Source organism: Mustela nivalis (assembly GCF_964662115.1).
Source record: "Mustela nivalis genome assembly, chromosome: X".
In the NCBI taxonomy this organism is placed as follows: domain Eukaryota; kingdom Metazoa; phylum Chordata; class Mammalia; order Carnivora; family Mustelidae; genus Mustela; species Mustela nivalis.
This window is the reverse complement of record NC_139040.1, coordinates 107,952,618-107,970,975: the sequence shown is the minus strand read 5'-3', so window position 1 is coordinate 107,970,975 and position 18,358 is coordinate 107,952,618. Positions and strand designations below refer to the sequence as shown.

The following is an 18,358-nucleotide window of genomic DNA, read 5'->3' as shown; positions in this document are numbered from 1 at the left end:
TAAAAACCCCTTGCTTTCCTTTCATGACCAAGACCATTTTTTGATTTCTCCAGAATCTGTGCACCTGAACTGCCATTCTGAGCCCCCAAATAAAGGCCTTTGTTGTTTTCAATTTTGCCTCCTTTACTCTGTTGATAAAATGATATGCAATAGAATAAGACAATGCAGAATGTGTAACATGGAAAGATAAATTGTTTTAGAAACATTTCTCAATAACGTAAATATGCATAAAATATATTTATGTATAAATACATGTATTAAATATAAAATGTATGCGGACATGCGCGCGGACACACACACACACACACACACACACACACACACACACACCTGGAGTTGTCAACTATTTCTCACAGCGGGTTTTGATTCAAAGTTTGAAAAGCCCCTGAAACAGAAGACTCAAAAGGATCCTGGCAAGGTAAATTCAAGGTCAAATGAGAGAGCCCCTTTCCTCGCCCTTTGCAATGTAGAGCAGTTAATGCAGGGAGAGGAAATTGCGTGGGAGGGAGGGGACACCCGAGCGAGGTCAAGTGAGGAGCAAGGGCGCATCAGGACAGGGAGGTACTGGATTCCCGACTGTCAGCTCAAGTAACCAGGAGGTTGATGCTACAGGCTTCCCTTAAATGCTAAACCGAAAGAACTTCCGCGTTCCTTGTCCCTGAAAAGCGTACAAAGAATGGGGATTCGCTGTGCTCCGGGAGGCCACACTACATGGGGCCAGTTCCCGCACAGGGAATTATTATCCAGGGCAAGGAGAGGGGAGGTGGGCGGGGCGTGGGAAGAGCGGGAAGGCCTGACCAGTTCAGTCGAGAAGAACGACTCACGTCGTGCTCTGCACAGCCCACCAGAGGGACCAGCAGTTCTGCACTCTGGGACCCATTCGCGGAAGGAAGCCCCAGGGGGCGGGTTGGGAGTTGTGCCCTTTTCCAAGAGCCAGCGGCGCTCCCAGCCAAAGGGCAGCACCCGCCTCCGCCCCCGGCCCTGCAACAGAATGGCTGGGCCGCTGGGTCGCAGGGACCCACGTGACCTGCTGCGCGGGCCACCGCCTCCGCCGCGCCCAGGCCCCGCCCCCGTGACGTCTCACCGCCCTCTGATTGTCGGAGCGTTCCGACTCTTTCCGCGTTCGCTAATTGGCTCGCCGGGCAGGCAGCGCTCCCCCCGCCCTGCCACGCCCCCGGAGTCGTGGAGAACGCGTTTGGGGGCGGGGTCTGGGTCGGAGGGGCGGGGTGATAGGGTTCCGCGCGGGTAAAGGGGCTGCCTGGAGCACTGTCCGAGCGTTCTGTCGTGCACGCCGCCTCGCTTTCCCGGCTCGCCGTCTGCCCCTCCCCCGCCCGCCGCCGTCGCCGGGGAAACGGGCCGCGATAGCCCGCTGACCCGAAGCTGGTTTCATGGCAGCCGCGAAGAAAGCAGTTTTGGGGCCACTGGTGGGGGCAGTGGACCAGGGCACCAGCTCAACGCGCTTTTTGGTGAGCCTAGGGTGACATTTGAGGAGGCGCTGAGCCGAGGCGGGAGCCCAGGGACCTCGGGGCTGGTATTCTAGTCCCCATCCCGCGCCTTCCCCAACCCCGGGCCCGGTCGCTAGGCACAGGGTGGAGGCCAAGGCCCCCAGACCGGGACCTGCCACGCTGGAGCTACCCTGCGTGGGCCTGGGGGACCTCGGCCTCTCGCAAGCCCCGCGGTCGAGTTGAGCAGCTCTGGCCTTGGTGGTGGAGCCGGGTCACCTACTAATAGGGGACTCCACCCCCAAAGGGAGCTATGACTCGCCGAGCATCCGTGCAGAGCGGCCCGCCTGCAGCCAGGGACAGGTGGCCACATTGACCGCTAGTGCGGGCTTCCCCAGAGCATTTGGCCTGCGGGGCGCAGGACGTCCTTGGATGGGGCGAAAGCTGTGTCACGGCTTTGGTAGACTAACACGGCGTCCTTTGGAGCAGTAGAACGAATATAGTATTGGCGTGGGGATGCGTTGTCATCCTCTCCCACAGAAATTGCAGAAGGTGGAATGACGACGTGGGGGGGGGGCGCAGAACACCTTAGGAAAAAGTCACACTACACTGCTTTTACCGGCATCTTTACTTAATTTTGGAGACTGGAAAATTTCAATTTTTTGATACTTTGCCAGTTACAGATGGTTTACTCCGTGCTTCACAGCGTAAAATGACGGGAGAATTCTGTTTCCCTTTTTATTTACCATGTATGACAGCAGTTTTATCACACGGAGTGCTAGTTAAGGGACTCTGCTTATTAATATGTTTTGTGCAATTAGGAAACTTGTTCTTAAAGTGATGTAAGACTGAGTTTAGTAAGATAAAAGTAATTGAAATAAGTGGTGGTTAAGAACTCAAGCTTTCAATGGACATTGGATTCATTTGACAGGTTGATGTAAATATTGAACGATTATTTAGCTCTGTCTTTACTTCAAATCATTTTTATGCGTTATTTTGTATGTGTGTATACTGTGTATATATGTAGACATTATATATGAAGTTTATATGTTTCTTCCAAGTTCTGTTGAGCTGACCACTTGACTAAAACCTGCATTTGTGCCTTCATTTTGATACTTGTCTCTCTTGTCTAAAGTGAAAAGCTTCCAGTACTATTTTAGTTTGAGTCTCCCTTAATGACTTACCCTGGTTTGAGTTACCAAGATGTAGTTCTACTGTCTCTTATATTGCTTATCTTTTGATCACCCAGGGCAGGTTTCACTTTGTCTTATTTTCATATCTTATTTTCACTTTATCTTATTTTCATATAAATGTAAAGTAATCCTGAATCATAAGTAAAATAATCTGTCTAACTGGATTTGATTAATATATAAAATACACAATCATCATTACCATCTCCCCCGTTTTAGAAAGATCATTAAGACATGTGTGTTGGGGTGCCTGGGTGGCTCAGTTGGTTAGGAGTCTGCCTTTGGCTCAGGTCATGATCCCAGAGTCCTGGGATTAAGCCCCACAGGGAGCCTGCTTCTCCCTCTCCCATTGCTTGTGTTCTTTCTCTTCCTGTGTCTCTCTCTGTCAAATAAAATCTTAAAAAAAAAGATTTGTTAACTGTGGGTTAATTTTTGAAATTATATTTAACAATTACCCACACAATGCCTGCAGGGGCCAGCCAGGTAGAAGAGAGCAGACTCAGGCCAAAGGGGATAGCCTACAGCTGCCAACCAGGAACACCAGGCAATGTTGCCAGAGCTTCAGATTTTTTAAGAAAAGCTGATAGTCTAGAATTCTCAGTGAAATCTTTCTCTTAAATGTTGGCAACTAGTTCATAAAGCCCAGTCGGGGCCAGACTCAACATGGTGATTATTCTCAAGTTTATACAGCTTTTTCCCTCTGTGAATATGGGTAAAGAATTTCATAACTTTGTAGGCTTCCTTTTTAGCAGCCAGCCTTACTGTGCTTGTCTTCCTTTTGACTCTTGACTCTTCACTGTTGACATCGATGTAGCTCAGCAGTCTTACCTATTGTAGGTCATTCCTCAAGATTCTGCTGCCCAAGAGGCATTTTTCTGCATTGGTGGGGAAAGAATTCATCAACTTCAAGTTATCACAATAATTTTTTCAGTGTGTGATATGAACAACCTAAGCCCCCGGAAGCTGGGTTCTCTCTTCGGGGCTCTGTATGGCATGATCTCATTGAGTAAGCTAAGGTGCAAATTCAGATTCCCATCCTGCTTCTAGAATGATACATAAAAGTTGATCAGTTAAGTTTTCTGCTTCTTGAGAAACAAATATGAAGGCATGCCTCACAGGTACATAAAAGATTTAGATATCATGTGTGAAGTCGAACAGAACTTAGGAACGGTTTAGCAAAGTGTTTTCTTCTTTGGTTATAAGGAAAGTGGTTGCTAAACCACTCCCTGCAAAATACAGATAATAGATTTGCTGAATAAGTGCTTCCATCCTAAGGTGATTCCCAGGAGTTGTTCCAGTCGTTTTGTTCCTTGTTGTAATTATGACTCAGAACTCATTGCTTAGCTTCTCAGGAAAGAATACAGTGGATGTGAACTGTCATAAGGAACCTTACAAAGTTAAAGGTGTTTGCAACTTCCTGACCATTATTCATCAGATTTGCATACCTCATTCCACTTTTATAAGACCCAGAACCTCTGCAAGCTTTCTTCTTCCTTTTTCTGTAATAGGAATGTTAGCTTTCTCCAATGATGGATACAAGATTTCTTTATTCATGCTCTTTCATCCGAGCAAATTGCCTTCTCCCCTGTTCCTCATATCTGCTGCCTGAAATTCCAGTCTGCTTCCAAATGGTGCCTTAACTGCCATCTCCTAGCAGGTCTTCCTCAAACCTTTGGAATTTCTACCCCTTCCTATACTACTTTTCTTAAACCTCTCATCCTAGCTCTTATCACCTGCTCTGTATTAAAATCATATACCTGCTCTGCTTTGGAGCAGGGACCTCTTTTGAAGTCTTGTTGGTCTCTGTGTTCCTTAAAACATCTTGGTCACGGGCGCCTGGGTGGCTCAGTTGGTTAAGCAACTGCCTTCGGCTCAGGTCACGGTCCCGGAGTCCCGGGATCGAGTCCCGCAGTCCTGGGATCGAGTCCCGCATCAGGCTCCCACCTCCATGGGGAGTCTGCTTCTCCCTCTGACCTTCTCGCTTCTCATGCTCTCTCTCACTGTCTCTCTCTCAAATAAATAAATAAAAATCTTTAAAAAAAAAATCTTGGTCAACACCGCAAGTGAACGTGTGTTTTATCTACAGGGAGCACTTGCTACATATTTATTGAAGAGATGTTTATTTCTCTTTAATAGGTAAACTGAAATTTGATTCCAGTTTTGTTGTCTTTTTTTTTTTTTTACCTTGTCAAAAAAATCTTAAAACTTCTTGACTTGGGTATGTTTATTTAATTTCTTCTATTTTAATAGTAGACCTGCCTTTTTAGAACATGCTCACTTTTAGTTGTCAGAGTCCCCCCTGTGACCTATGCATAGACTTTGTGCTAAAGGAAGAATTTCATATTTGTCTGATAGGAAAGTGAACTGAGGTTGGCACATAATTACTCAGATTACAGAATAGGAACTTCTTGGAAAGAGAATCAGTGTAACAGGTTTTAAGGAGGGGCCATTTCTTTAGAAGACTATAAAGTTTCAACTTCCTTCTTTAATTTGGTAACTTTGTTTTTCCCCCGATTAAGTTGGATGTTACAAAAAGCAAAGACTTGGAATGTGTTGTGACTTGAAATGGTGTTAGATGCAGCAATTGAGGATTTTTCCAGCATTATCTCATTTAATCCTCCTAACAACCATGGTGTAGGTAGTATTATTAGGCTCCTTTCCTGTGCCCAAGGTCACAGAGTAACCGGTGGAACTAGGTAGGATTCAAGGCCAGCTCTGTCGCACTCAGAAGCCTGTCCTCCTAATTCCTGCCTTAGGCTTCCCGGCTTCCCGGCTGCCTGGAGCGCTGTGAAGACGACATGAGAGCCTGGGGAAGCCCACTTACCCAGCTTTCAGGTGTCCATTCAGAGTACAATCACAGATGAGTCTTCACCAAGAAAAATAAATGTACACATTTGTTTCGCAGTATGTAAAAACAAGACAAAACAAAACAAAAAACAAAGTTGCCTTTGAATAAGTCTTTCTGGTTTTGATCATCCGGTGACTCAGATTCAGTGGGTCCTGGGCAGGGCCCAGGTGTAGTCACCCTGCATAAGGATTGCACAACCATTTTGTTCCAGTAGCCCGCATGTCCGAAACATGGCTAGATCTATAGTTCGTGCTTGTTTTGGCATGAACCATTGCCTTGGCCCCGGTTGTTCCATCAGACTTTGAGATCTCCTAAGGCTTAGAGACCCATTTCCACATTCCTTCTTTCATTCGACATATTTAATAAGCACCCATAAGGGGCTGGGAATTCATGAAATTTGGTAAAAACTAATCTGCTCCTAGGTAGGATGAGGCCACTGTTGTGGTAAGTTATGTTTCTTTTGTGTTTTCTTTTTTCCCACCAGGTTGGCTTATTTTCTTGCCTATCACCTTACACAAATGGCAAGCACAGGGTCTCATCACAGAGCTGCCACCCTCTTGTTCTCTTATCTCCCATAAGCATTGCATGTTAAGAGCTTTCAATTTTGAGCTCCTTAAAGGGCAGGATAGTATCTGTTTTTTTCCTCCCCAAAGCCCGACATAGCACTTCACAAGTATGTAGTGGGTGCTCCTTACATGATGACATCTGAGCCCTTCAGATGTGTTGCCTAGATTTCTAGGATTGGAAGACTAGGAAGGATAAAATTTGTGGAGTCTTGGAAAAAGTCTAATTTGGCAGCTATAGCTATGTTAGATATAGTATATGATATTTAATATGGTTTCATTTTAAAGAAAAATATAATGTCATTTGCCGTCTTTTCCTTACTTCTGTGGCTTTTGGAAGATGCCAGGATGCCTTTTGTGGTCAAGTTGGCAATGTGATAGGTTTGTAGCCAGTATTTTTATTTCAGGTCTTTCAAATTTATGTAGTATCACAGAGTTCTAGAGGGGGAGTTTCCATTCCTGAAAAATGTTTTATCACATAGTGAAGCTGAGTGTGGTGTAAAAGTGTAGTCTAGTGGGGAAATCACGTGAGGAGGGAAATGAATGTGCATGTTTATGATGGCTTAGTTAGTCATAGGATGAGTGAGCAAGAGTAAGTGAATTCATCTTAGGACCCCAAGAGACAGTTGCTTTGTAAGGACAGCGTGTTGTCTCTTCACCGCTGTCCTTCTAAGATGAGGAATGCCTGCATTGTTTCAGAAAGTCCTTCTTAGATAGTTTTTTATAAAAGTAATTGTCCTTGTGTCTTTACTTTTTAAGCTCTCTCTCTCTCCTGCAAAGCTAGAATTGAGTCATGATTTATGCTTAGTGTTGACTAGAGCTGGTAACTTCTAATTCTACCAGTTGAAGGCAATAGTATCAGTAGCCCTAATAATAATAATAAGCATTAGTAGTAGCCGCAGCAGTAGTGGTGACATTCTGGGTGTGTATGCTATGTGCCTGCACTGCTAAATTTCTACATTCACTTCTTTCTTCAAATTTTTTTTTAATTTTTGAGATTTTTATGTCTTGAGAGAGAGAGCATACACACAGACACACGCATGTGTGTGCACACAGGAATGGGGGAGGAGCAAGGGGGAGGGAGAAGGGGGTGGAAAAAATCTCAAGCAGACTCTCAAGAGAAGCAGGGAGCTCCATCCCAGGACCCTGAGATCATGACTTGAGCTGAAGACTCCAGTGCTTAACTGACTGAGCCACCCAGGCATCCCTTAGTATCATTCAGGACTTTAATGGTCAGTATTCCTTTTATTTTCTTTAAACCTCTCTTCAGTTTGTAATTGAACTCCCCATAAAACAGAATCTGGAACTGGCAAGTGATTTGGGCTTAGAGATGCATATGGTGGCTTTGAGTTCTCACCTCCACCGGTCAGTGGGGCTGCCGGCTGGTTGGCAGTAGTAGCTGCAGTAATAGTAATGAAAATAGTCATGGCATTACCAGCGGAGGTCTCACCATTTGGATGCGGAGGATGTGCCTGCCCTGTCTGAGATAATTTCCATAATTTCTTCCATTTGATCCTTTGATGGATGGAAAAGTCAAGGTTCAGAAAAAGTTAAAGTCAAACCACTGACGTGGGCAGAATTGGTGATTGACCCTGTACCCCCAGCTGTGTGTACTTCCCGGGCCAGTGCTCTTTGCCTCCGTGTTACACCAAGCATGAAGTTCTCATCCGCCTCTCTGACCAACCCAAAATTCTGAGAACAGATCCACCTCTTTCTCTCTCTCTCTTTCTAAATTAATATATAACCAACATGTAACCTACTATCAGTGTAATGTGTACAAGTGTTGTTTGATCCATTTATGTATCGTAATACAATGACCATGATAGCATTAGTACCTCTGTCACGCCACAGAATTATCATTTCTTTTTTTGTGGCGGGGACAATTAAGATCTAGTCTCCTGGCACCTTTGAAGCTTTTAATGCAACACTGTTGGCTCTAATCACTGTGGTGTGTGTTAGAGCTCCAGGACTTACCTATCTATTAGTTCCAGGTTTGTAACCAGGTTTGTAATTCTTCAAGTTTACCACCTAAAATAGAAGCAACTGCCCACTGGGCATATCTCTGTCTATGCCCAAATAACACCCCAGACAACACATGATCCAAAATGAGCTCTGCAATCTCGTTAACCCCTTTGTGTGCCACAATGACCCTTCCTACCCTATCCTGTGTCTTGTAAACATTGCCAAGGCTAACCTGTCCCATCATCCATGAGTTTCCCCATTTCCTTTACTCCTCCCCCTGCAAACCCTTGATGCATCTAATTGCTTGTATCGTAAATTAAATCTCTCTCAGCAATGCCCTTCAGTTTCTTTCAATCCTCACTGCTGCTCCCCCTCTGACAGGAGCCCTCTGCTGTCTCACCTGGATCCCCACGGACACATGGTAGCTGCTTTCCCCCCCTAGGTCTAGCCTCCTATCCCTTCCTAGGCCTACACGCACTCCCAGTCCACCTTAAGTCTTAGCCTTGAAGTCACTTCTTTTAATAGCCCCTCTCTCTGACCCCTATGGGTCTGAGTGAGGTATCCTTTCTCCTTTTATGTCCTAAAACTTGGTGTTTGCTGACACTTAATGGAGGATAAAAGGGTCGTAATTCATATTAGCATGATTTTGTACTGGAAAAGCACTGAATTGGCATTTAGAAAACTCAGAGTTTAGTCCTGTTGGTGATTATTATCCAATCTTCTGGAGCTTACTTTGTAAGTACATATTAGGGCCATGGGGTTCAGTTTGTGTCATACATTTGTTTTTTGCCTTAGAACTTCATTGTTAAGCTTTTTTCTTTTTCTTTTTTTTTTTTAAAGATTTTATTTATTCATTTGACAGGCAGAGATCACAAGTAGGCAGAGAGGCAGGCAGAGAGAGAGAGGGGAAAGCAGGCTCCCCACTGAGCAGAGATCCTAATGCGGGGCTCGATACCAGGACCCTGGGATCATGACCTGAGCTGAAGGCAGAGGCTTTAACCCACTGAGCCACCCAGGTGCCCCTCTTTTTCTTTTTTTTTAAAGGTTTTTATTTATTTATTTGACAGAGATCACAAGTAGGCAGAGAGGCAGGCGGAGGCGTTGGGTGGGGGTGGGGGGGGAAGCAGGCTCCCTGCTGAGCAGAGATCCTGATATGGGGCTCAATTTCAGGACCCTGGGATCATGACCTGAATTGAAGGCAGAGGCCTTAACCCACTGAGCCACCCAGGCGCCCCATTAAGCTTTTTTCTGAGAGGGCCTAAATCTGGAAGCTAATGTCGATAAAATGTGAAATCCGAGGTATGGCGTGGCCCAGAGGCTCAGCTGGAGCTCCCTGTCCCTTCTTTTGAGCCTCTGAAGGGTCCTAGAGATGTAAGCGGCATATTTTGAAAATATGGGCTCACAGGATCTCAGCGATGTCTTCCAGGAAGTACAGATTCCTTGTGCCTTCAAATGTTCCTTTTAATTAATTTTTTTTAAGATTTAATTTATTTATTTGTTAGAGAGAGAGAGTTCAAGAGAGAGAGCACACACAAGCAGGCAGAGTGTCTGGCAGAGGCAGCGAGAGAAGCGGGCTCCCTGCCGAGCAAGGAGCTGGATGTGGGACTCGATCCCAGGACCCTGAGACCATGACCTGAGCTGAAGGCAGCAGCTCAAACAACTGAGCCACCCAGGCATCCCAATTTTCTTAAAGAAAGCCTATGACTCTGTGCTATTGTGCATCTGAAGTTTTTTTTTTTTTTTTAAAGATTTTATTTATTTATTTGGCAGAGACAGAGCCACCCAGGAGCCCCTGCATCTGAAGTTTTAACTGACTTTTAAATTCGGTGAATTTCAAATCTGAAAAGGGAGAAAAAAGTGAGGAATATCTGCAGTTTTGAGGTTTTTCTCCTTTGCCACCTAATGAATTTTAAACAATGACTATGCTAGAACTTTTATAAAATAAGTTATATAGCCACTGCCATCTTTGGTTGACAGTAGCTTTTGGAATCTGCTGGAAAACATCATACTAGCATTCTTGATACTGGGCGTTGTGTTCTCATAGAGTTCATAACCCTCCAGGCAGAAAGTATTGTGAAACATCATTAGCCTTCTTCGTACTTTTGTCTATCTGCAGACAAACGGACAGTCATTAAACGTCTTCCCGTGAATCTAGATGTATGAGAAAAATAGTACTGCAGAATTTCACCATCCTATATAATAGCCACTAGCCACATGTGGCTATTGCCCACTTCCGATGTGGTGAGTCCAAATTGAGACGGACCATAAGCATAAAATATATACTAGATTTCAAAGACTTGGCTTCTAAAAAAGGTAGCAGGTCTCATTAATAGTTTTTGCTGTTGATCACTTGTCAGAATGATAATTTTTTAGCTCTAATGACCTAAATAAAACATTAGTTAATTTTACCTGCCTCTTTTTACTGTTTTTTTTTTTTAATGAAAAAACTTAAAATTACATAAGTGTTTGCATTGTATTTCTCTTGGACAATGCTGTAGTAAGCAAGTTGATGATTCTAAAAATAGGAAACCTAGAAAGTGTCCCACAAATATGGAAGTGTTGCACAGGCTCAGCTCCTAAACCTCTACAGATGGTACCTCTATATTCTGCACAGTTTCAGAACTCTGAAAGAGTAAGGCGGTCCAGGCTCCATCCTGTTACATCCAGATGGTTTGTGATTACCAGCATCGCGGTCTAATAAGCCGGATGGAATGTCCCAAAAATCCTTCCTTTTTCTCTGCCTATTCCAAAGGCCTACAAATCCATTCGTGTGAGGGTCCTGAAGTTAGCCTAGTAAAAACTACTAGATGATGGAACAGGGATCCTACTCCATTCAGAGCCCCACAGGTCTGCTGTTGTGGTCTTTGTGAATCCAGTCAACCAGAAGGGACACCTTGTCTCCTAACCCAGAGTCCTTTGGGGATTTGTGAGTAGATCCTGGGAGTCATAGTAGTATGGATAAAAATAATACAACTGTGGTTCTCTATTAGAGATTTCCTACCACATAACCATTTCTTATTTGATTTGGTAATTTTCTTCCAATAAGTACTGGGTAGACCATATTTTTTCAGGCATTCAACAAATGTTTATTGTAAGCCCTATGCCAGGTACTACTCTAGGCCCTAGAGATAATTCCAAATAAAACAGAACAAATGGAGTGAACATCCTAGAGATACACCCTAATGCTAAGTTGAAATTAGAGGGATATTATTTGGGATTCTGTCAAGTGCCTTTTATTTATGACATGTCAAGTTAACCTTTGACTTGTAGGATATTTGATCTCTTCCAAGGACTTGAGAATTTACCTTCTTGCTTTTGTTGCATTTATCAAGTCCTCCCAAAAGGAAGATAGTGCGCTGGGGAGGGAGGGCCGCGGCTGCTCACGGCTGTGTCTTCTCCTCTTACTTTCTCTTTCATAGACTGCATTGAGCAGGTAGTTTTCTCCCACAGGAAACCTAGGCATGGAAACGCTTTCTTAACTAATTGGATGTAACTTCTCCACTGTAATTACAGTGATTGCGGAAGTTGAGTTTAATTAAAATAGGAATCACGACTCTGAAAGCCTAAGGACTCTGGTACTCAAGTATAGGTTCAGGCACGTGAAAAAGAGTGTATAAGAGAAAAGGTGGTGGAGTTTTTTTTCTTTTGAAGATTTTATTTATTCATGAGAGACAGGGGTTAGGCTGAGGCAGAGGGAGAAGCAGGCTCCCTGCTAAGCAGAGAGTCCGACTTGGGGCTCGATCCCAGGACCCCGGGATCATGACCTGAGCCAAAGGCAGAGAAGCTTAACCGAGTGAGCCACGGAGGCACCCTAAGTTTTTTTTTTTTTTTTCCCCTGAGTATTGTTTTAGCAGTAGTAAAATTGAGGAGGATTGTACAGCACTTCTTTGGTAGGTTTCATCCATTGGTTTAAATGATTTGTACCAAGGGGCGCCTGGGTGGCTCAGTGGGTTAAGCTTCTGCCTTTGGCTCAGTTTGTGATCTCAGGGTCCTGGGATCGAGTCCCACATCGTGCTCTCTGCTCGGCGGAGAGCCTGCTTCCCCCTCTCTCTCTGCCTGCTGCTCTGCCTACTTGGGATCTCTGTCAAATAAATAAAATCTTAAAAAGAAATTTAAATGTTTTTACCAAAGGTCAAAAACTCATGACAGGTATGTCACACGGAGTACTTTGCCAGATAGGCCAGGAAACACTTTTGCCCTGTTGATAGGGCTCTGTTTTTACCTTTATGAGAGCTAGATGCATTGCTGTGCTTCCCTTTGAAGGAATCTGTGCAGTGCCCTTCTCTGCGTGGGCATTAATGACTCTCAGTCTTTGTATCCAAGATGGAAGCAGGATAGAACCTTACAACGTCATCATCAGTGTTTTATCGCCTCTCTCTTATTCTTGGTTTTCCTACTCTGTCTTGAGATCCATGCTCATTAATTGGTTGATGTATTCAGTTTCCTACATCTGGAGTGAATTTTGTTTTGTTTTAAGAGTAAGGAATTGTCCCTTTAGCTTCATGTCCAATCGATTTCTCTTTATCATGACTCTATCTGAAGAGAAGGTAGAACATCCTGTGTAGCCTTAAAACTGATGAGACTGAGGCCCTGGGTGGCTCAGTGGGTTAAAGCTTCTGCCTTTGGCTCAGGTCATGATCCTGAGGTCCTGGAATTGAGCCCCGCATCAGGCTCTCTGCTAGGCAGGAAGCCTACTTCCTCCTGTCTCTCTGCCTACTTGTGATCTTTGTCTATCAAATAAATAAACAAAATCTTAAAAAAAAAAAAAAACTGAGCAGACTTTTTCTGTCAGTGACTGAGAACTTCTTGCTGAAAAGCTCTGAACACCTTTGCTCTCTATGTGCATTTTTACCCTAACATTGTAATATGTTTTTCAGGTTTTCAATTCAAAAACAGCTGAACTACTAAGTCATCATCAAGTGGAAATAAAACAAGAGTTTCCAAGAGAAGGGTATGTTTCCTGCTTTAATACATAAAGATACCTCATGTCTATTAATCCATCTCGCCTTCTAAACCTTCTGGCCTTGTAAAGCAAACTTGACCAAACCTCTCCTGGGAAGACTTGAGAGAGAGGTTTTAGTCAAGGAAAGAAGTAATACCTTGGTGGCCCAGCAATAATAGTGATTGATGACTTGGGAATTCAGTGACAGGAAAGGAAGGGATAATAAAGTAAAGGAGTATTAAATATCGGAAATCCCGCACTGACTTTGAAAGCATTTAGTTCTCCGTCCATCCTTGGCGAAGCACTGCTTTGCTGATTGCAGTGTAAGCATTCATATCTCTTACCATCTAATGGTAAAGTCATCCTTCTTGGGAATAATGTGCGTATGTAGTAGTTGTGATTAAATAGAATGTTAAGTGTATTATTTAGAATTTAGTGATGTTTATGATGTACCCACTTGGAAAAACTGTGGCAGTTTCTTATGAAATCAGCCACATATCTGCAGATTCTGCTCTTAGGAATTTATCCAAGAGAAATGAAAGCAGAAAGCATATGGCTATAGAAAGGCATACATGAATGTTTATAGCAGCTTTATTCATAATACCCCAAGCTGGAAACAACCCAAATGTCTGTCATCTGTGGAATGAATAACAGTGAAATACCGTGAGGCAAATTTTAAAACACGAACTGATGCATGCAACAACATGGTTGATTTGTATTAATATCATGAAACATGAAAAAGGCTGAACGCAAAGGAGTATGTACTACATGCCTGTATCTGAGATACAAGAAGAGACTAAAGTAAGATGATAGAAACCCAGAAACTGGTTGTCTATGGAATATGTGATTGACTTGAAGGAGGCATGAAAGAACTTTCAGGAGTGACAGGAATAATTCTAGATCTTGACTGACCTGGGGTATTTGTTAGATGGATACATACATTTGTTAAAATTCAAGAAATTGTGAACTTTCTATCTATTTTACTTTAAAATTTAATGGATTTAAGAAAGTAAAAAAACTTGATGCCCTACCAAATTTTGGTATTTCCTTTCCATGAAAAATGTTCTCCTTCATTTTAGAAAATTACTTTAATAGTAAAAGCTATTGATACGGTACCAACATTAGAATGGCTATCCACAGGCCTAATTCCAGTGCAGTTTGAAGAGAGAGCATCTGGGTCTTAAAGAAACAGAAGTTAGAAATATGTGGAAGGAAGTTAGGTTTTTAGAAAAAGAATTTAGAGAATTCAAAGCTCAGGAAAACATGGCAAGCTCAAGGAAGACCAAGAAAAAAGGCACTTGAAATTCCCTTGTACTTGCAGATTGGAGGGTAGGATTTTTAAAATTTGGGGTCCTTTTTACTTGTGGTTTTCCTTGTCATTTGTTTTTTTCCACATTTCTCTCCTGTGTCATTTATTATGAGACTTTTATCTTTCCAAAGTCCTCGTACCTTACCAAAATGGTACTGGCATTGGGCCTGAAAACTGAAAGCAATCCCTTGTCTACATGAGATAATTACTGGAAGAAATTGAAAATTTTCCCCTAAATTCTCACAAAGTAACTTGGGAGAAAAATGGCAAAGGAGATTAGTATACTTTTCCTTTTGCTTCATGAATAAATAAATAAGTACATACCCAAATAAATAAGTAGATCAATCAGTTCATCCATCCCAAGACTCATACATATATTTCACTCTACTTAGAAATAGCTAGTAACTAGTGAAAACATGTAGATGGTTTATTAAAATTCATCAGAGCCACAGGATATAAAGAATTGGGGAACTAATTTCTTACTGGATTTGAAAAAGTTATTTAAAGTAGGTAGAGTGTCTGCTATTTGTGGTCATTACTTGCCGTCTTTCAGATGATTAATTACTATTTGAAGAATAAGGAAAACACAAGGGAATAGACTGGTGTTTACAATCATTTGTTTAGAATATTGGTGATGCTTTCCTTTCCTGGTGTAATTTTTGTTGATTTATGCACCAGTCACACCCTCATACGTGCACAATTCTAGAGAAATAAATGACACATGTATTGCTTTCTTGTGGACTAACCAAATACATTCTTTTGTTCAAAGATGGGTGGAGCAAGATCCTAAGGAAATTCTGCAATCTGTCTATGAGTGTATAGAGAAAACATGTGAGAAACTTGGACAGCTCAATATTGATATTTCCAACATAAAAGGTATTTGAATAGAATATTTTTCTCCATGTATTATTATCTCAATCAAATTTGTACATTGCTTTATTCAGCACATAACCGAGTGCCTGTGCAGTGGCAAGCATCTCTGTGTGAACCCAACATGCGACAATAAATGAGAAGATGAGGTCCCTGTTCTCATGAAGCTTGTATTCCAGTGGGTGTGAGCCCAACAATAAGAGCAGACAACTACAAGCTGATCTTAGATACTAAGAAGTCCCATGCAGAAGCTCAAACTGGGTGATACAGTGGTGTGTGCCTGGAAAGGCTTACTTTAGTTTGGGTGGCTAGAGAAGACCTTTTTGAGGAGGGGACACATTTGCTAAGGTCTCAAAAGCCAAAAGGGGCCAACCATGCAAATAGCTGGGAGAAAAAAGTTTGAGGAAAAGGAAGCAGCACGTGCTGCGGTGGTCCTGAGGTGGGAATAAGCTTAGTGTATTTCTGGGTCAGAAAAAGGCCAGTGTGTCAAAAGTGGAGTAAAAGAAGGATGAGGGCAGAGGTGCACCCGGGGTTTCAGTAGGAGCAGAAATTGGGGAAACAGATAGGGCCTTGTCAGCCATGGTTAGGAGTTTGGGTGTTACTCTTAGTATTATAGGGAGCTGGCCATGAGAAAGTTTTAAGCAAGGTGACAGAATGGCAGTTTGCAGACAGCTTCCTCACTACAATGTTGAGCTTTGTGGTTAAGTCGTGAAGGTCTGAGTATGGACACAGGGAGACCAGTGTAGGGGGTGCTGTGGAAGTCCTGAGAAAAGAGGATAGTGACTTGACTGACAGTGGTGGCAGGGGAGGCCGAGAGAGGGGGCAGAACTTGACAGTGTATTGGAAGTTAGGGTAATAGAGTAGTGCTATGGAGGGAAATGATGGGTCAAAGATGATGCTTGGGGTTTTTGCTGGAGCCCCCAGATAGATTGGGGAACAGCTGGCAGTGGGGGATTGGAATCAAAACATTTTAAGAGACTCTCCCTGAAATAATTGAGAATATTAGATCACTACAGATCTCTATTAATTCCAAGTAGTTATATTGTTTTTAAAGATTTATTTATTTGAGAGAGAGAGCACACCCAGCTAGGGGGAAGGGCAGAGGGAGAGGGAGAATCTCAAGCAGACTCCGCCCATGGAGCCGCCCATTCACCCCCTTAGCTAGTTGGACCTTATGTAAGTAAGGGCAGCCATCAGTTTGGAGTAATGGTGCCTTGATTCACATCACATTGGCGCTGAGATTTACTAACACTCCTGAGTCGAAACTTCAATTACTTATTTTGGTAGAGATGCTGAGGAGAACCTTTGAATTTTTTTTTTCATACTTTCATCTATTTGTATAAATAAAACTTACTTTAAAAAGACTGGACAGGACGCCTGGGTGGCACAGTCGTTTAAGCATCCAGCTCTTGGTTTCAGCTTGGGTCGTGGTCTCAGGGTGGTAGGATCAAGCTCTGCTTTGGGCTCTGTGCTCAGGGGGGAGTCTGCTTCAGATTCTCCCTCTGACCCTCCTGCTGGTGCTCTCCCTCTAAAATAAATGGATGCATCTTAAAAAAAAAAGACTAAATGTTATCAAAACCATTTATTGAGCAGACTCATGCACTGGGTATGCTAGGGAAACAGTGGAGCACAAATGTCTTGTAGCTAAGAACCAAGTGAGGGAGACACATATTAATGCAATCACAAATTAATGGAATATCCGACCCTTGGTTGTCCCTACATCTGTGTGGAAGTGCTTCAGAATTCCTTTAGAGTTACATTCACCAACTTGTAGATGAGCTATGCATCAAAGCAGTAGCTGGTTGTATCCTTGTTCTCACAGCTTTTAAAATCTAAATGACCTAAACATACAGGAGGCATTCAGTAGCACACTCTATTGTCAAAATATCCATACCAAAGACATGAAGAATCTAGGTGACTTCTAAAGCCATGTTCAGGATGTGGATTCCAGGATGATCAGCCTTGGTTTTGATGTCATTCTACCTTTCTCATAGGTAGGATCGGCTGCAACAGGGTGGCCTTCTAGACCTCGAGGCTCGGGTGCCATTCCTTTTCGTCCTCTTTTTTTTTTTTTTTTTTAAGATTTTATTTATTTATTTATTTGACAGAGATCACAAGCAGGCAGAGAGGCAGGCAGAGAGAGAGAGGGGAAGCAGGCTCCCCGCTGAGCACAGAGCCTGATGCGGGGCTCCATCCCAGGACCCTGAGATCATGACCCAAGCTGAAGGCAGAGGCTTAACCCACTGAGCCACCCAGGTGCCCCTTTCTCTTGTTTTTGTGATATTTTTGAAGGTGATGCATACCTCCTATCAAGTGCCTTGCCTTCCCCTTGAGCTAATTACACTCTCTGTGTCTGGCCCTTGTGAAACCCATACCTGAGCCAAAGTGACCCGGCATTTCCTTCTCAACGAATACCAGAGGGTGGCCAAGATAGAGACTGTTCCACACCCCCCCATTCCAGGTCAGTTGTGCTAAATTTTATTTTAAGTTAGTTCATTGAATTGGCACTGCCAAGGGCCAGACTTTTGCTTGCCTACAAAGAAGTCTAGCTCGCGGAACACTGATGCTCTGAAAGATCTTCGGTCACCGAAACCTAGCTGCAAATGAGGGAAAAGAACTTTTTGGAGGCCATGTAGCTATTTATTAGTGTTAATATTAAAGCACAACTCCCCTGTCTTATGAGCCAGTGCTCATTTTCCTGAGCCATACTGCTAACTTCACAAACCACTTCTCTTTGTTTTTTAAACCACTTCACTTTTTAGTTCCCATGTAGCAAATAAATAGCTGAAGACCAATTTATTGATAGTTTTAGCTTTAATGTTAAGAGTTTAGGGGCGCTTGGGCGGTTCAGTCAGTTGAGTGTCTGCCTTTAGCTCAGGTCATGATCCCAGGGTCCTGGGGTTGAGCCCCCATATTGGGCTTCCTGCTCAGTGTCTCCCTCTGCCTCTCTCCCTTGCTAGTGCTCTCTCTCTCCCTCCCTCCCTCCAACAAATAAAAATCTTTTTAAAAAATCATTAAGCATTTATCATAGCTGGTTATGTTTCTTTTTAAAAAGATTTTACTTATTTTTTAAAGATTTTATTTTTAAGCAATCTTTACATTCCTCTGCACCCAGCATGGGGCTCCAACTCACAACCCTGAGATCAAGAGTCGCATGCTCCCTGATCGAGCCAGCCACGTGGCCCTAGCTGGTTGTATTTCTTTTGGAAATTCTCACTTGATTGGTGTTAGT

General features: G+C 43.1%; 1 protein-coding gene across 9 annotated transcripts in view; it reads left to right on the top strand.

The window, feature by feature from the left end:
- Nucleotides 1–1,176: 1,176 nt before the first annotated feature.
- GK (glycerol kinase) overlaps nt 1,177–18,358 on the top strand; it is a 78,309-nt gene continuing 61,127 nt past the window's right edge. For 4 of the 9 annotated variants that reach the window (XM_082717929.1, XM_082717926.1, XM_082717927.1 and 1 more), the window contains exons 1-3: nt 1,218–1,466; nt 12,883–12,956; nt 15,026–15,132. In XM_082717929.1, coding sequence (XP_082574055.1) covers nt 1,389–1,466; nt 12,883–12,956; nt 15,026–15,132 — 259 coding nt within the window. In that variant the 5' untranslated portion in view covers nt 1,218–1,388. Of the gene's footprint in view, nt 1,467–12,882; nt 12,957–15,025; nt 15,133–18,358 lie in introns of all 9 variants that reach the window. The other 5 variants (XM_082717930.1, XM_082717928.1, XM_082717923.1 and 2 more) reach the window with 3 other exon arrangements.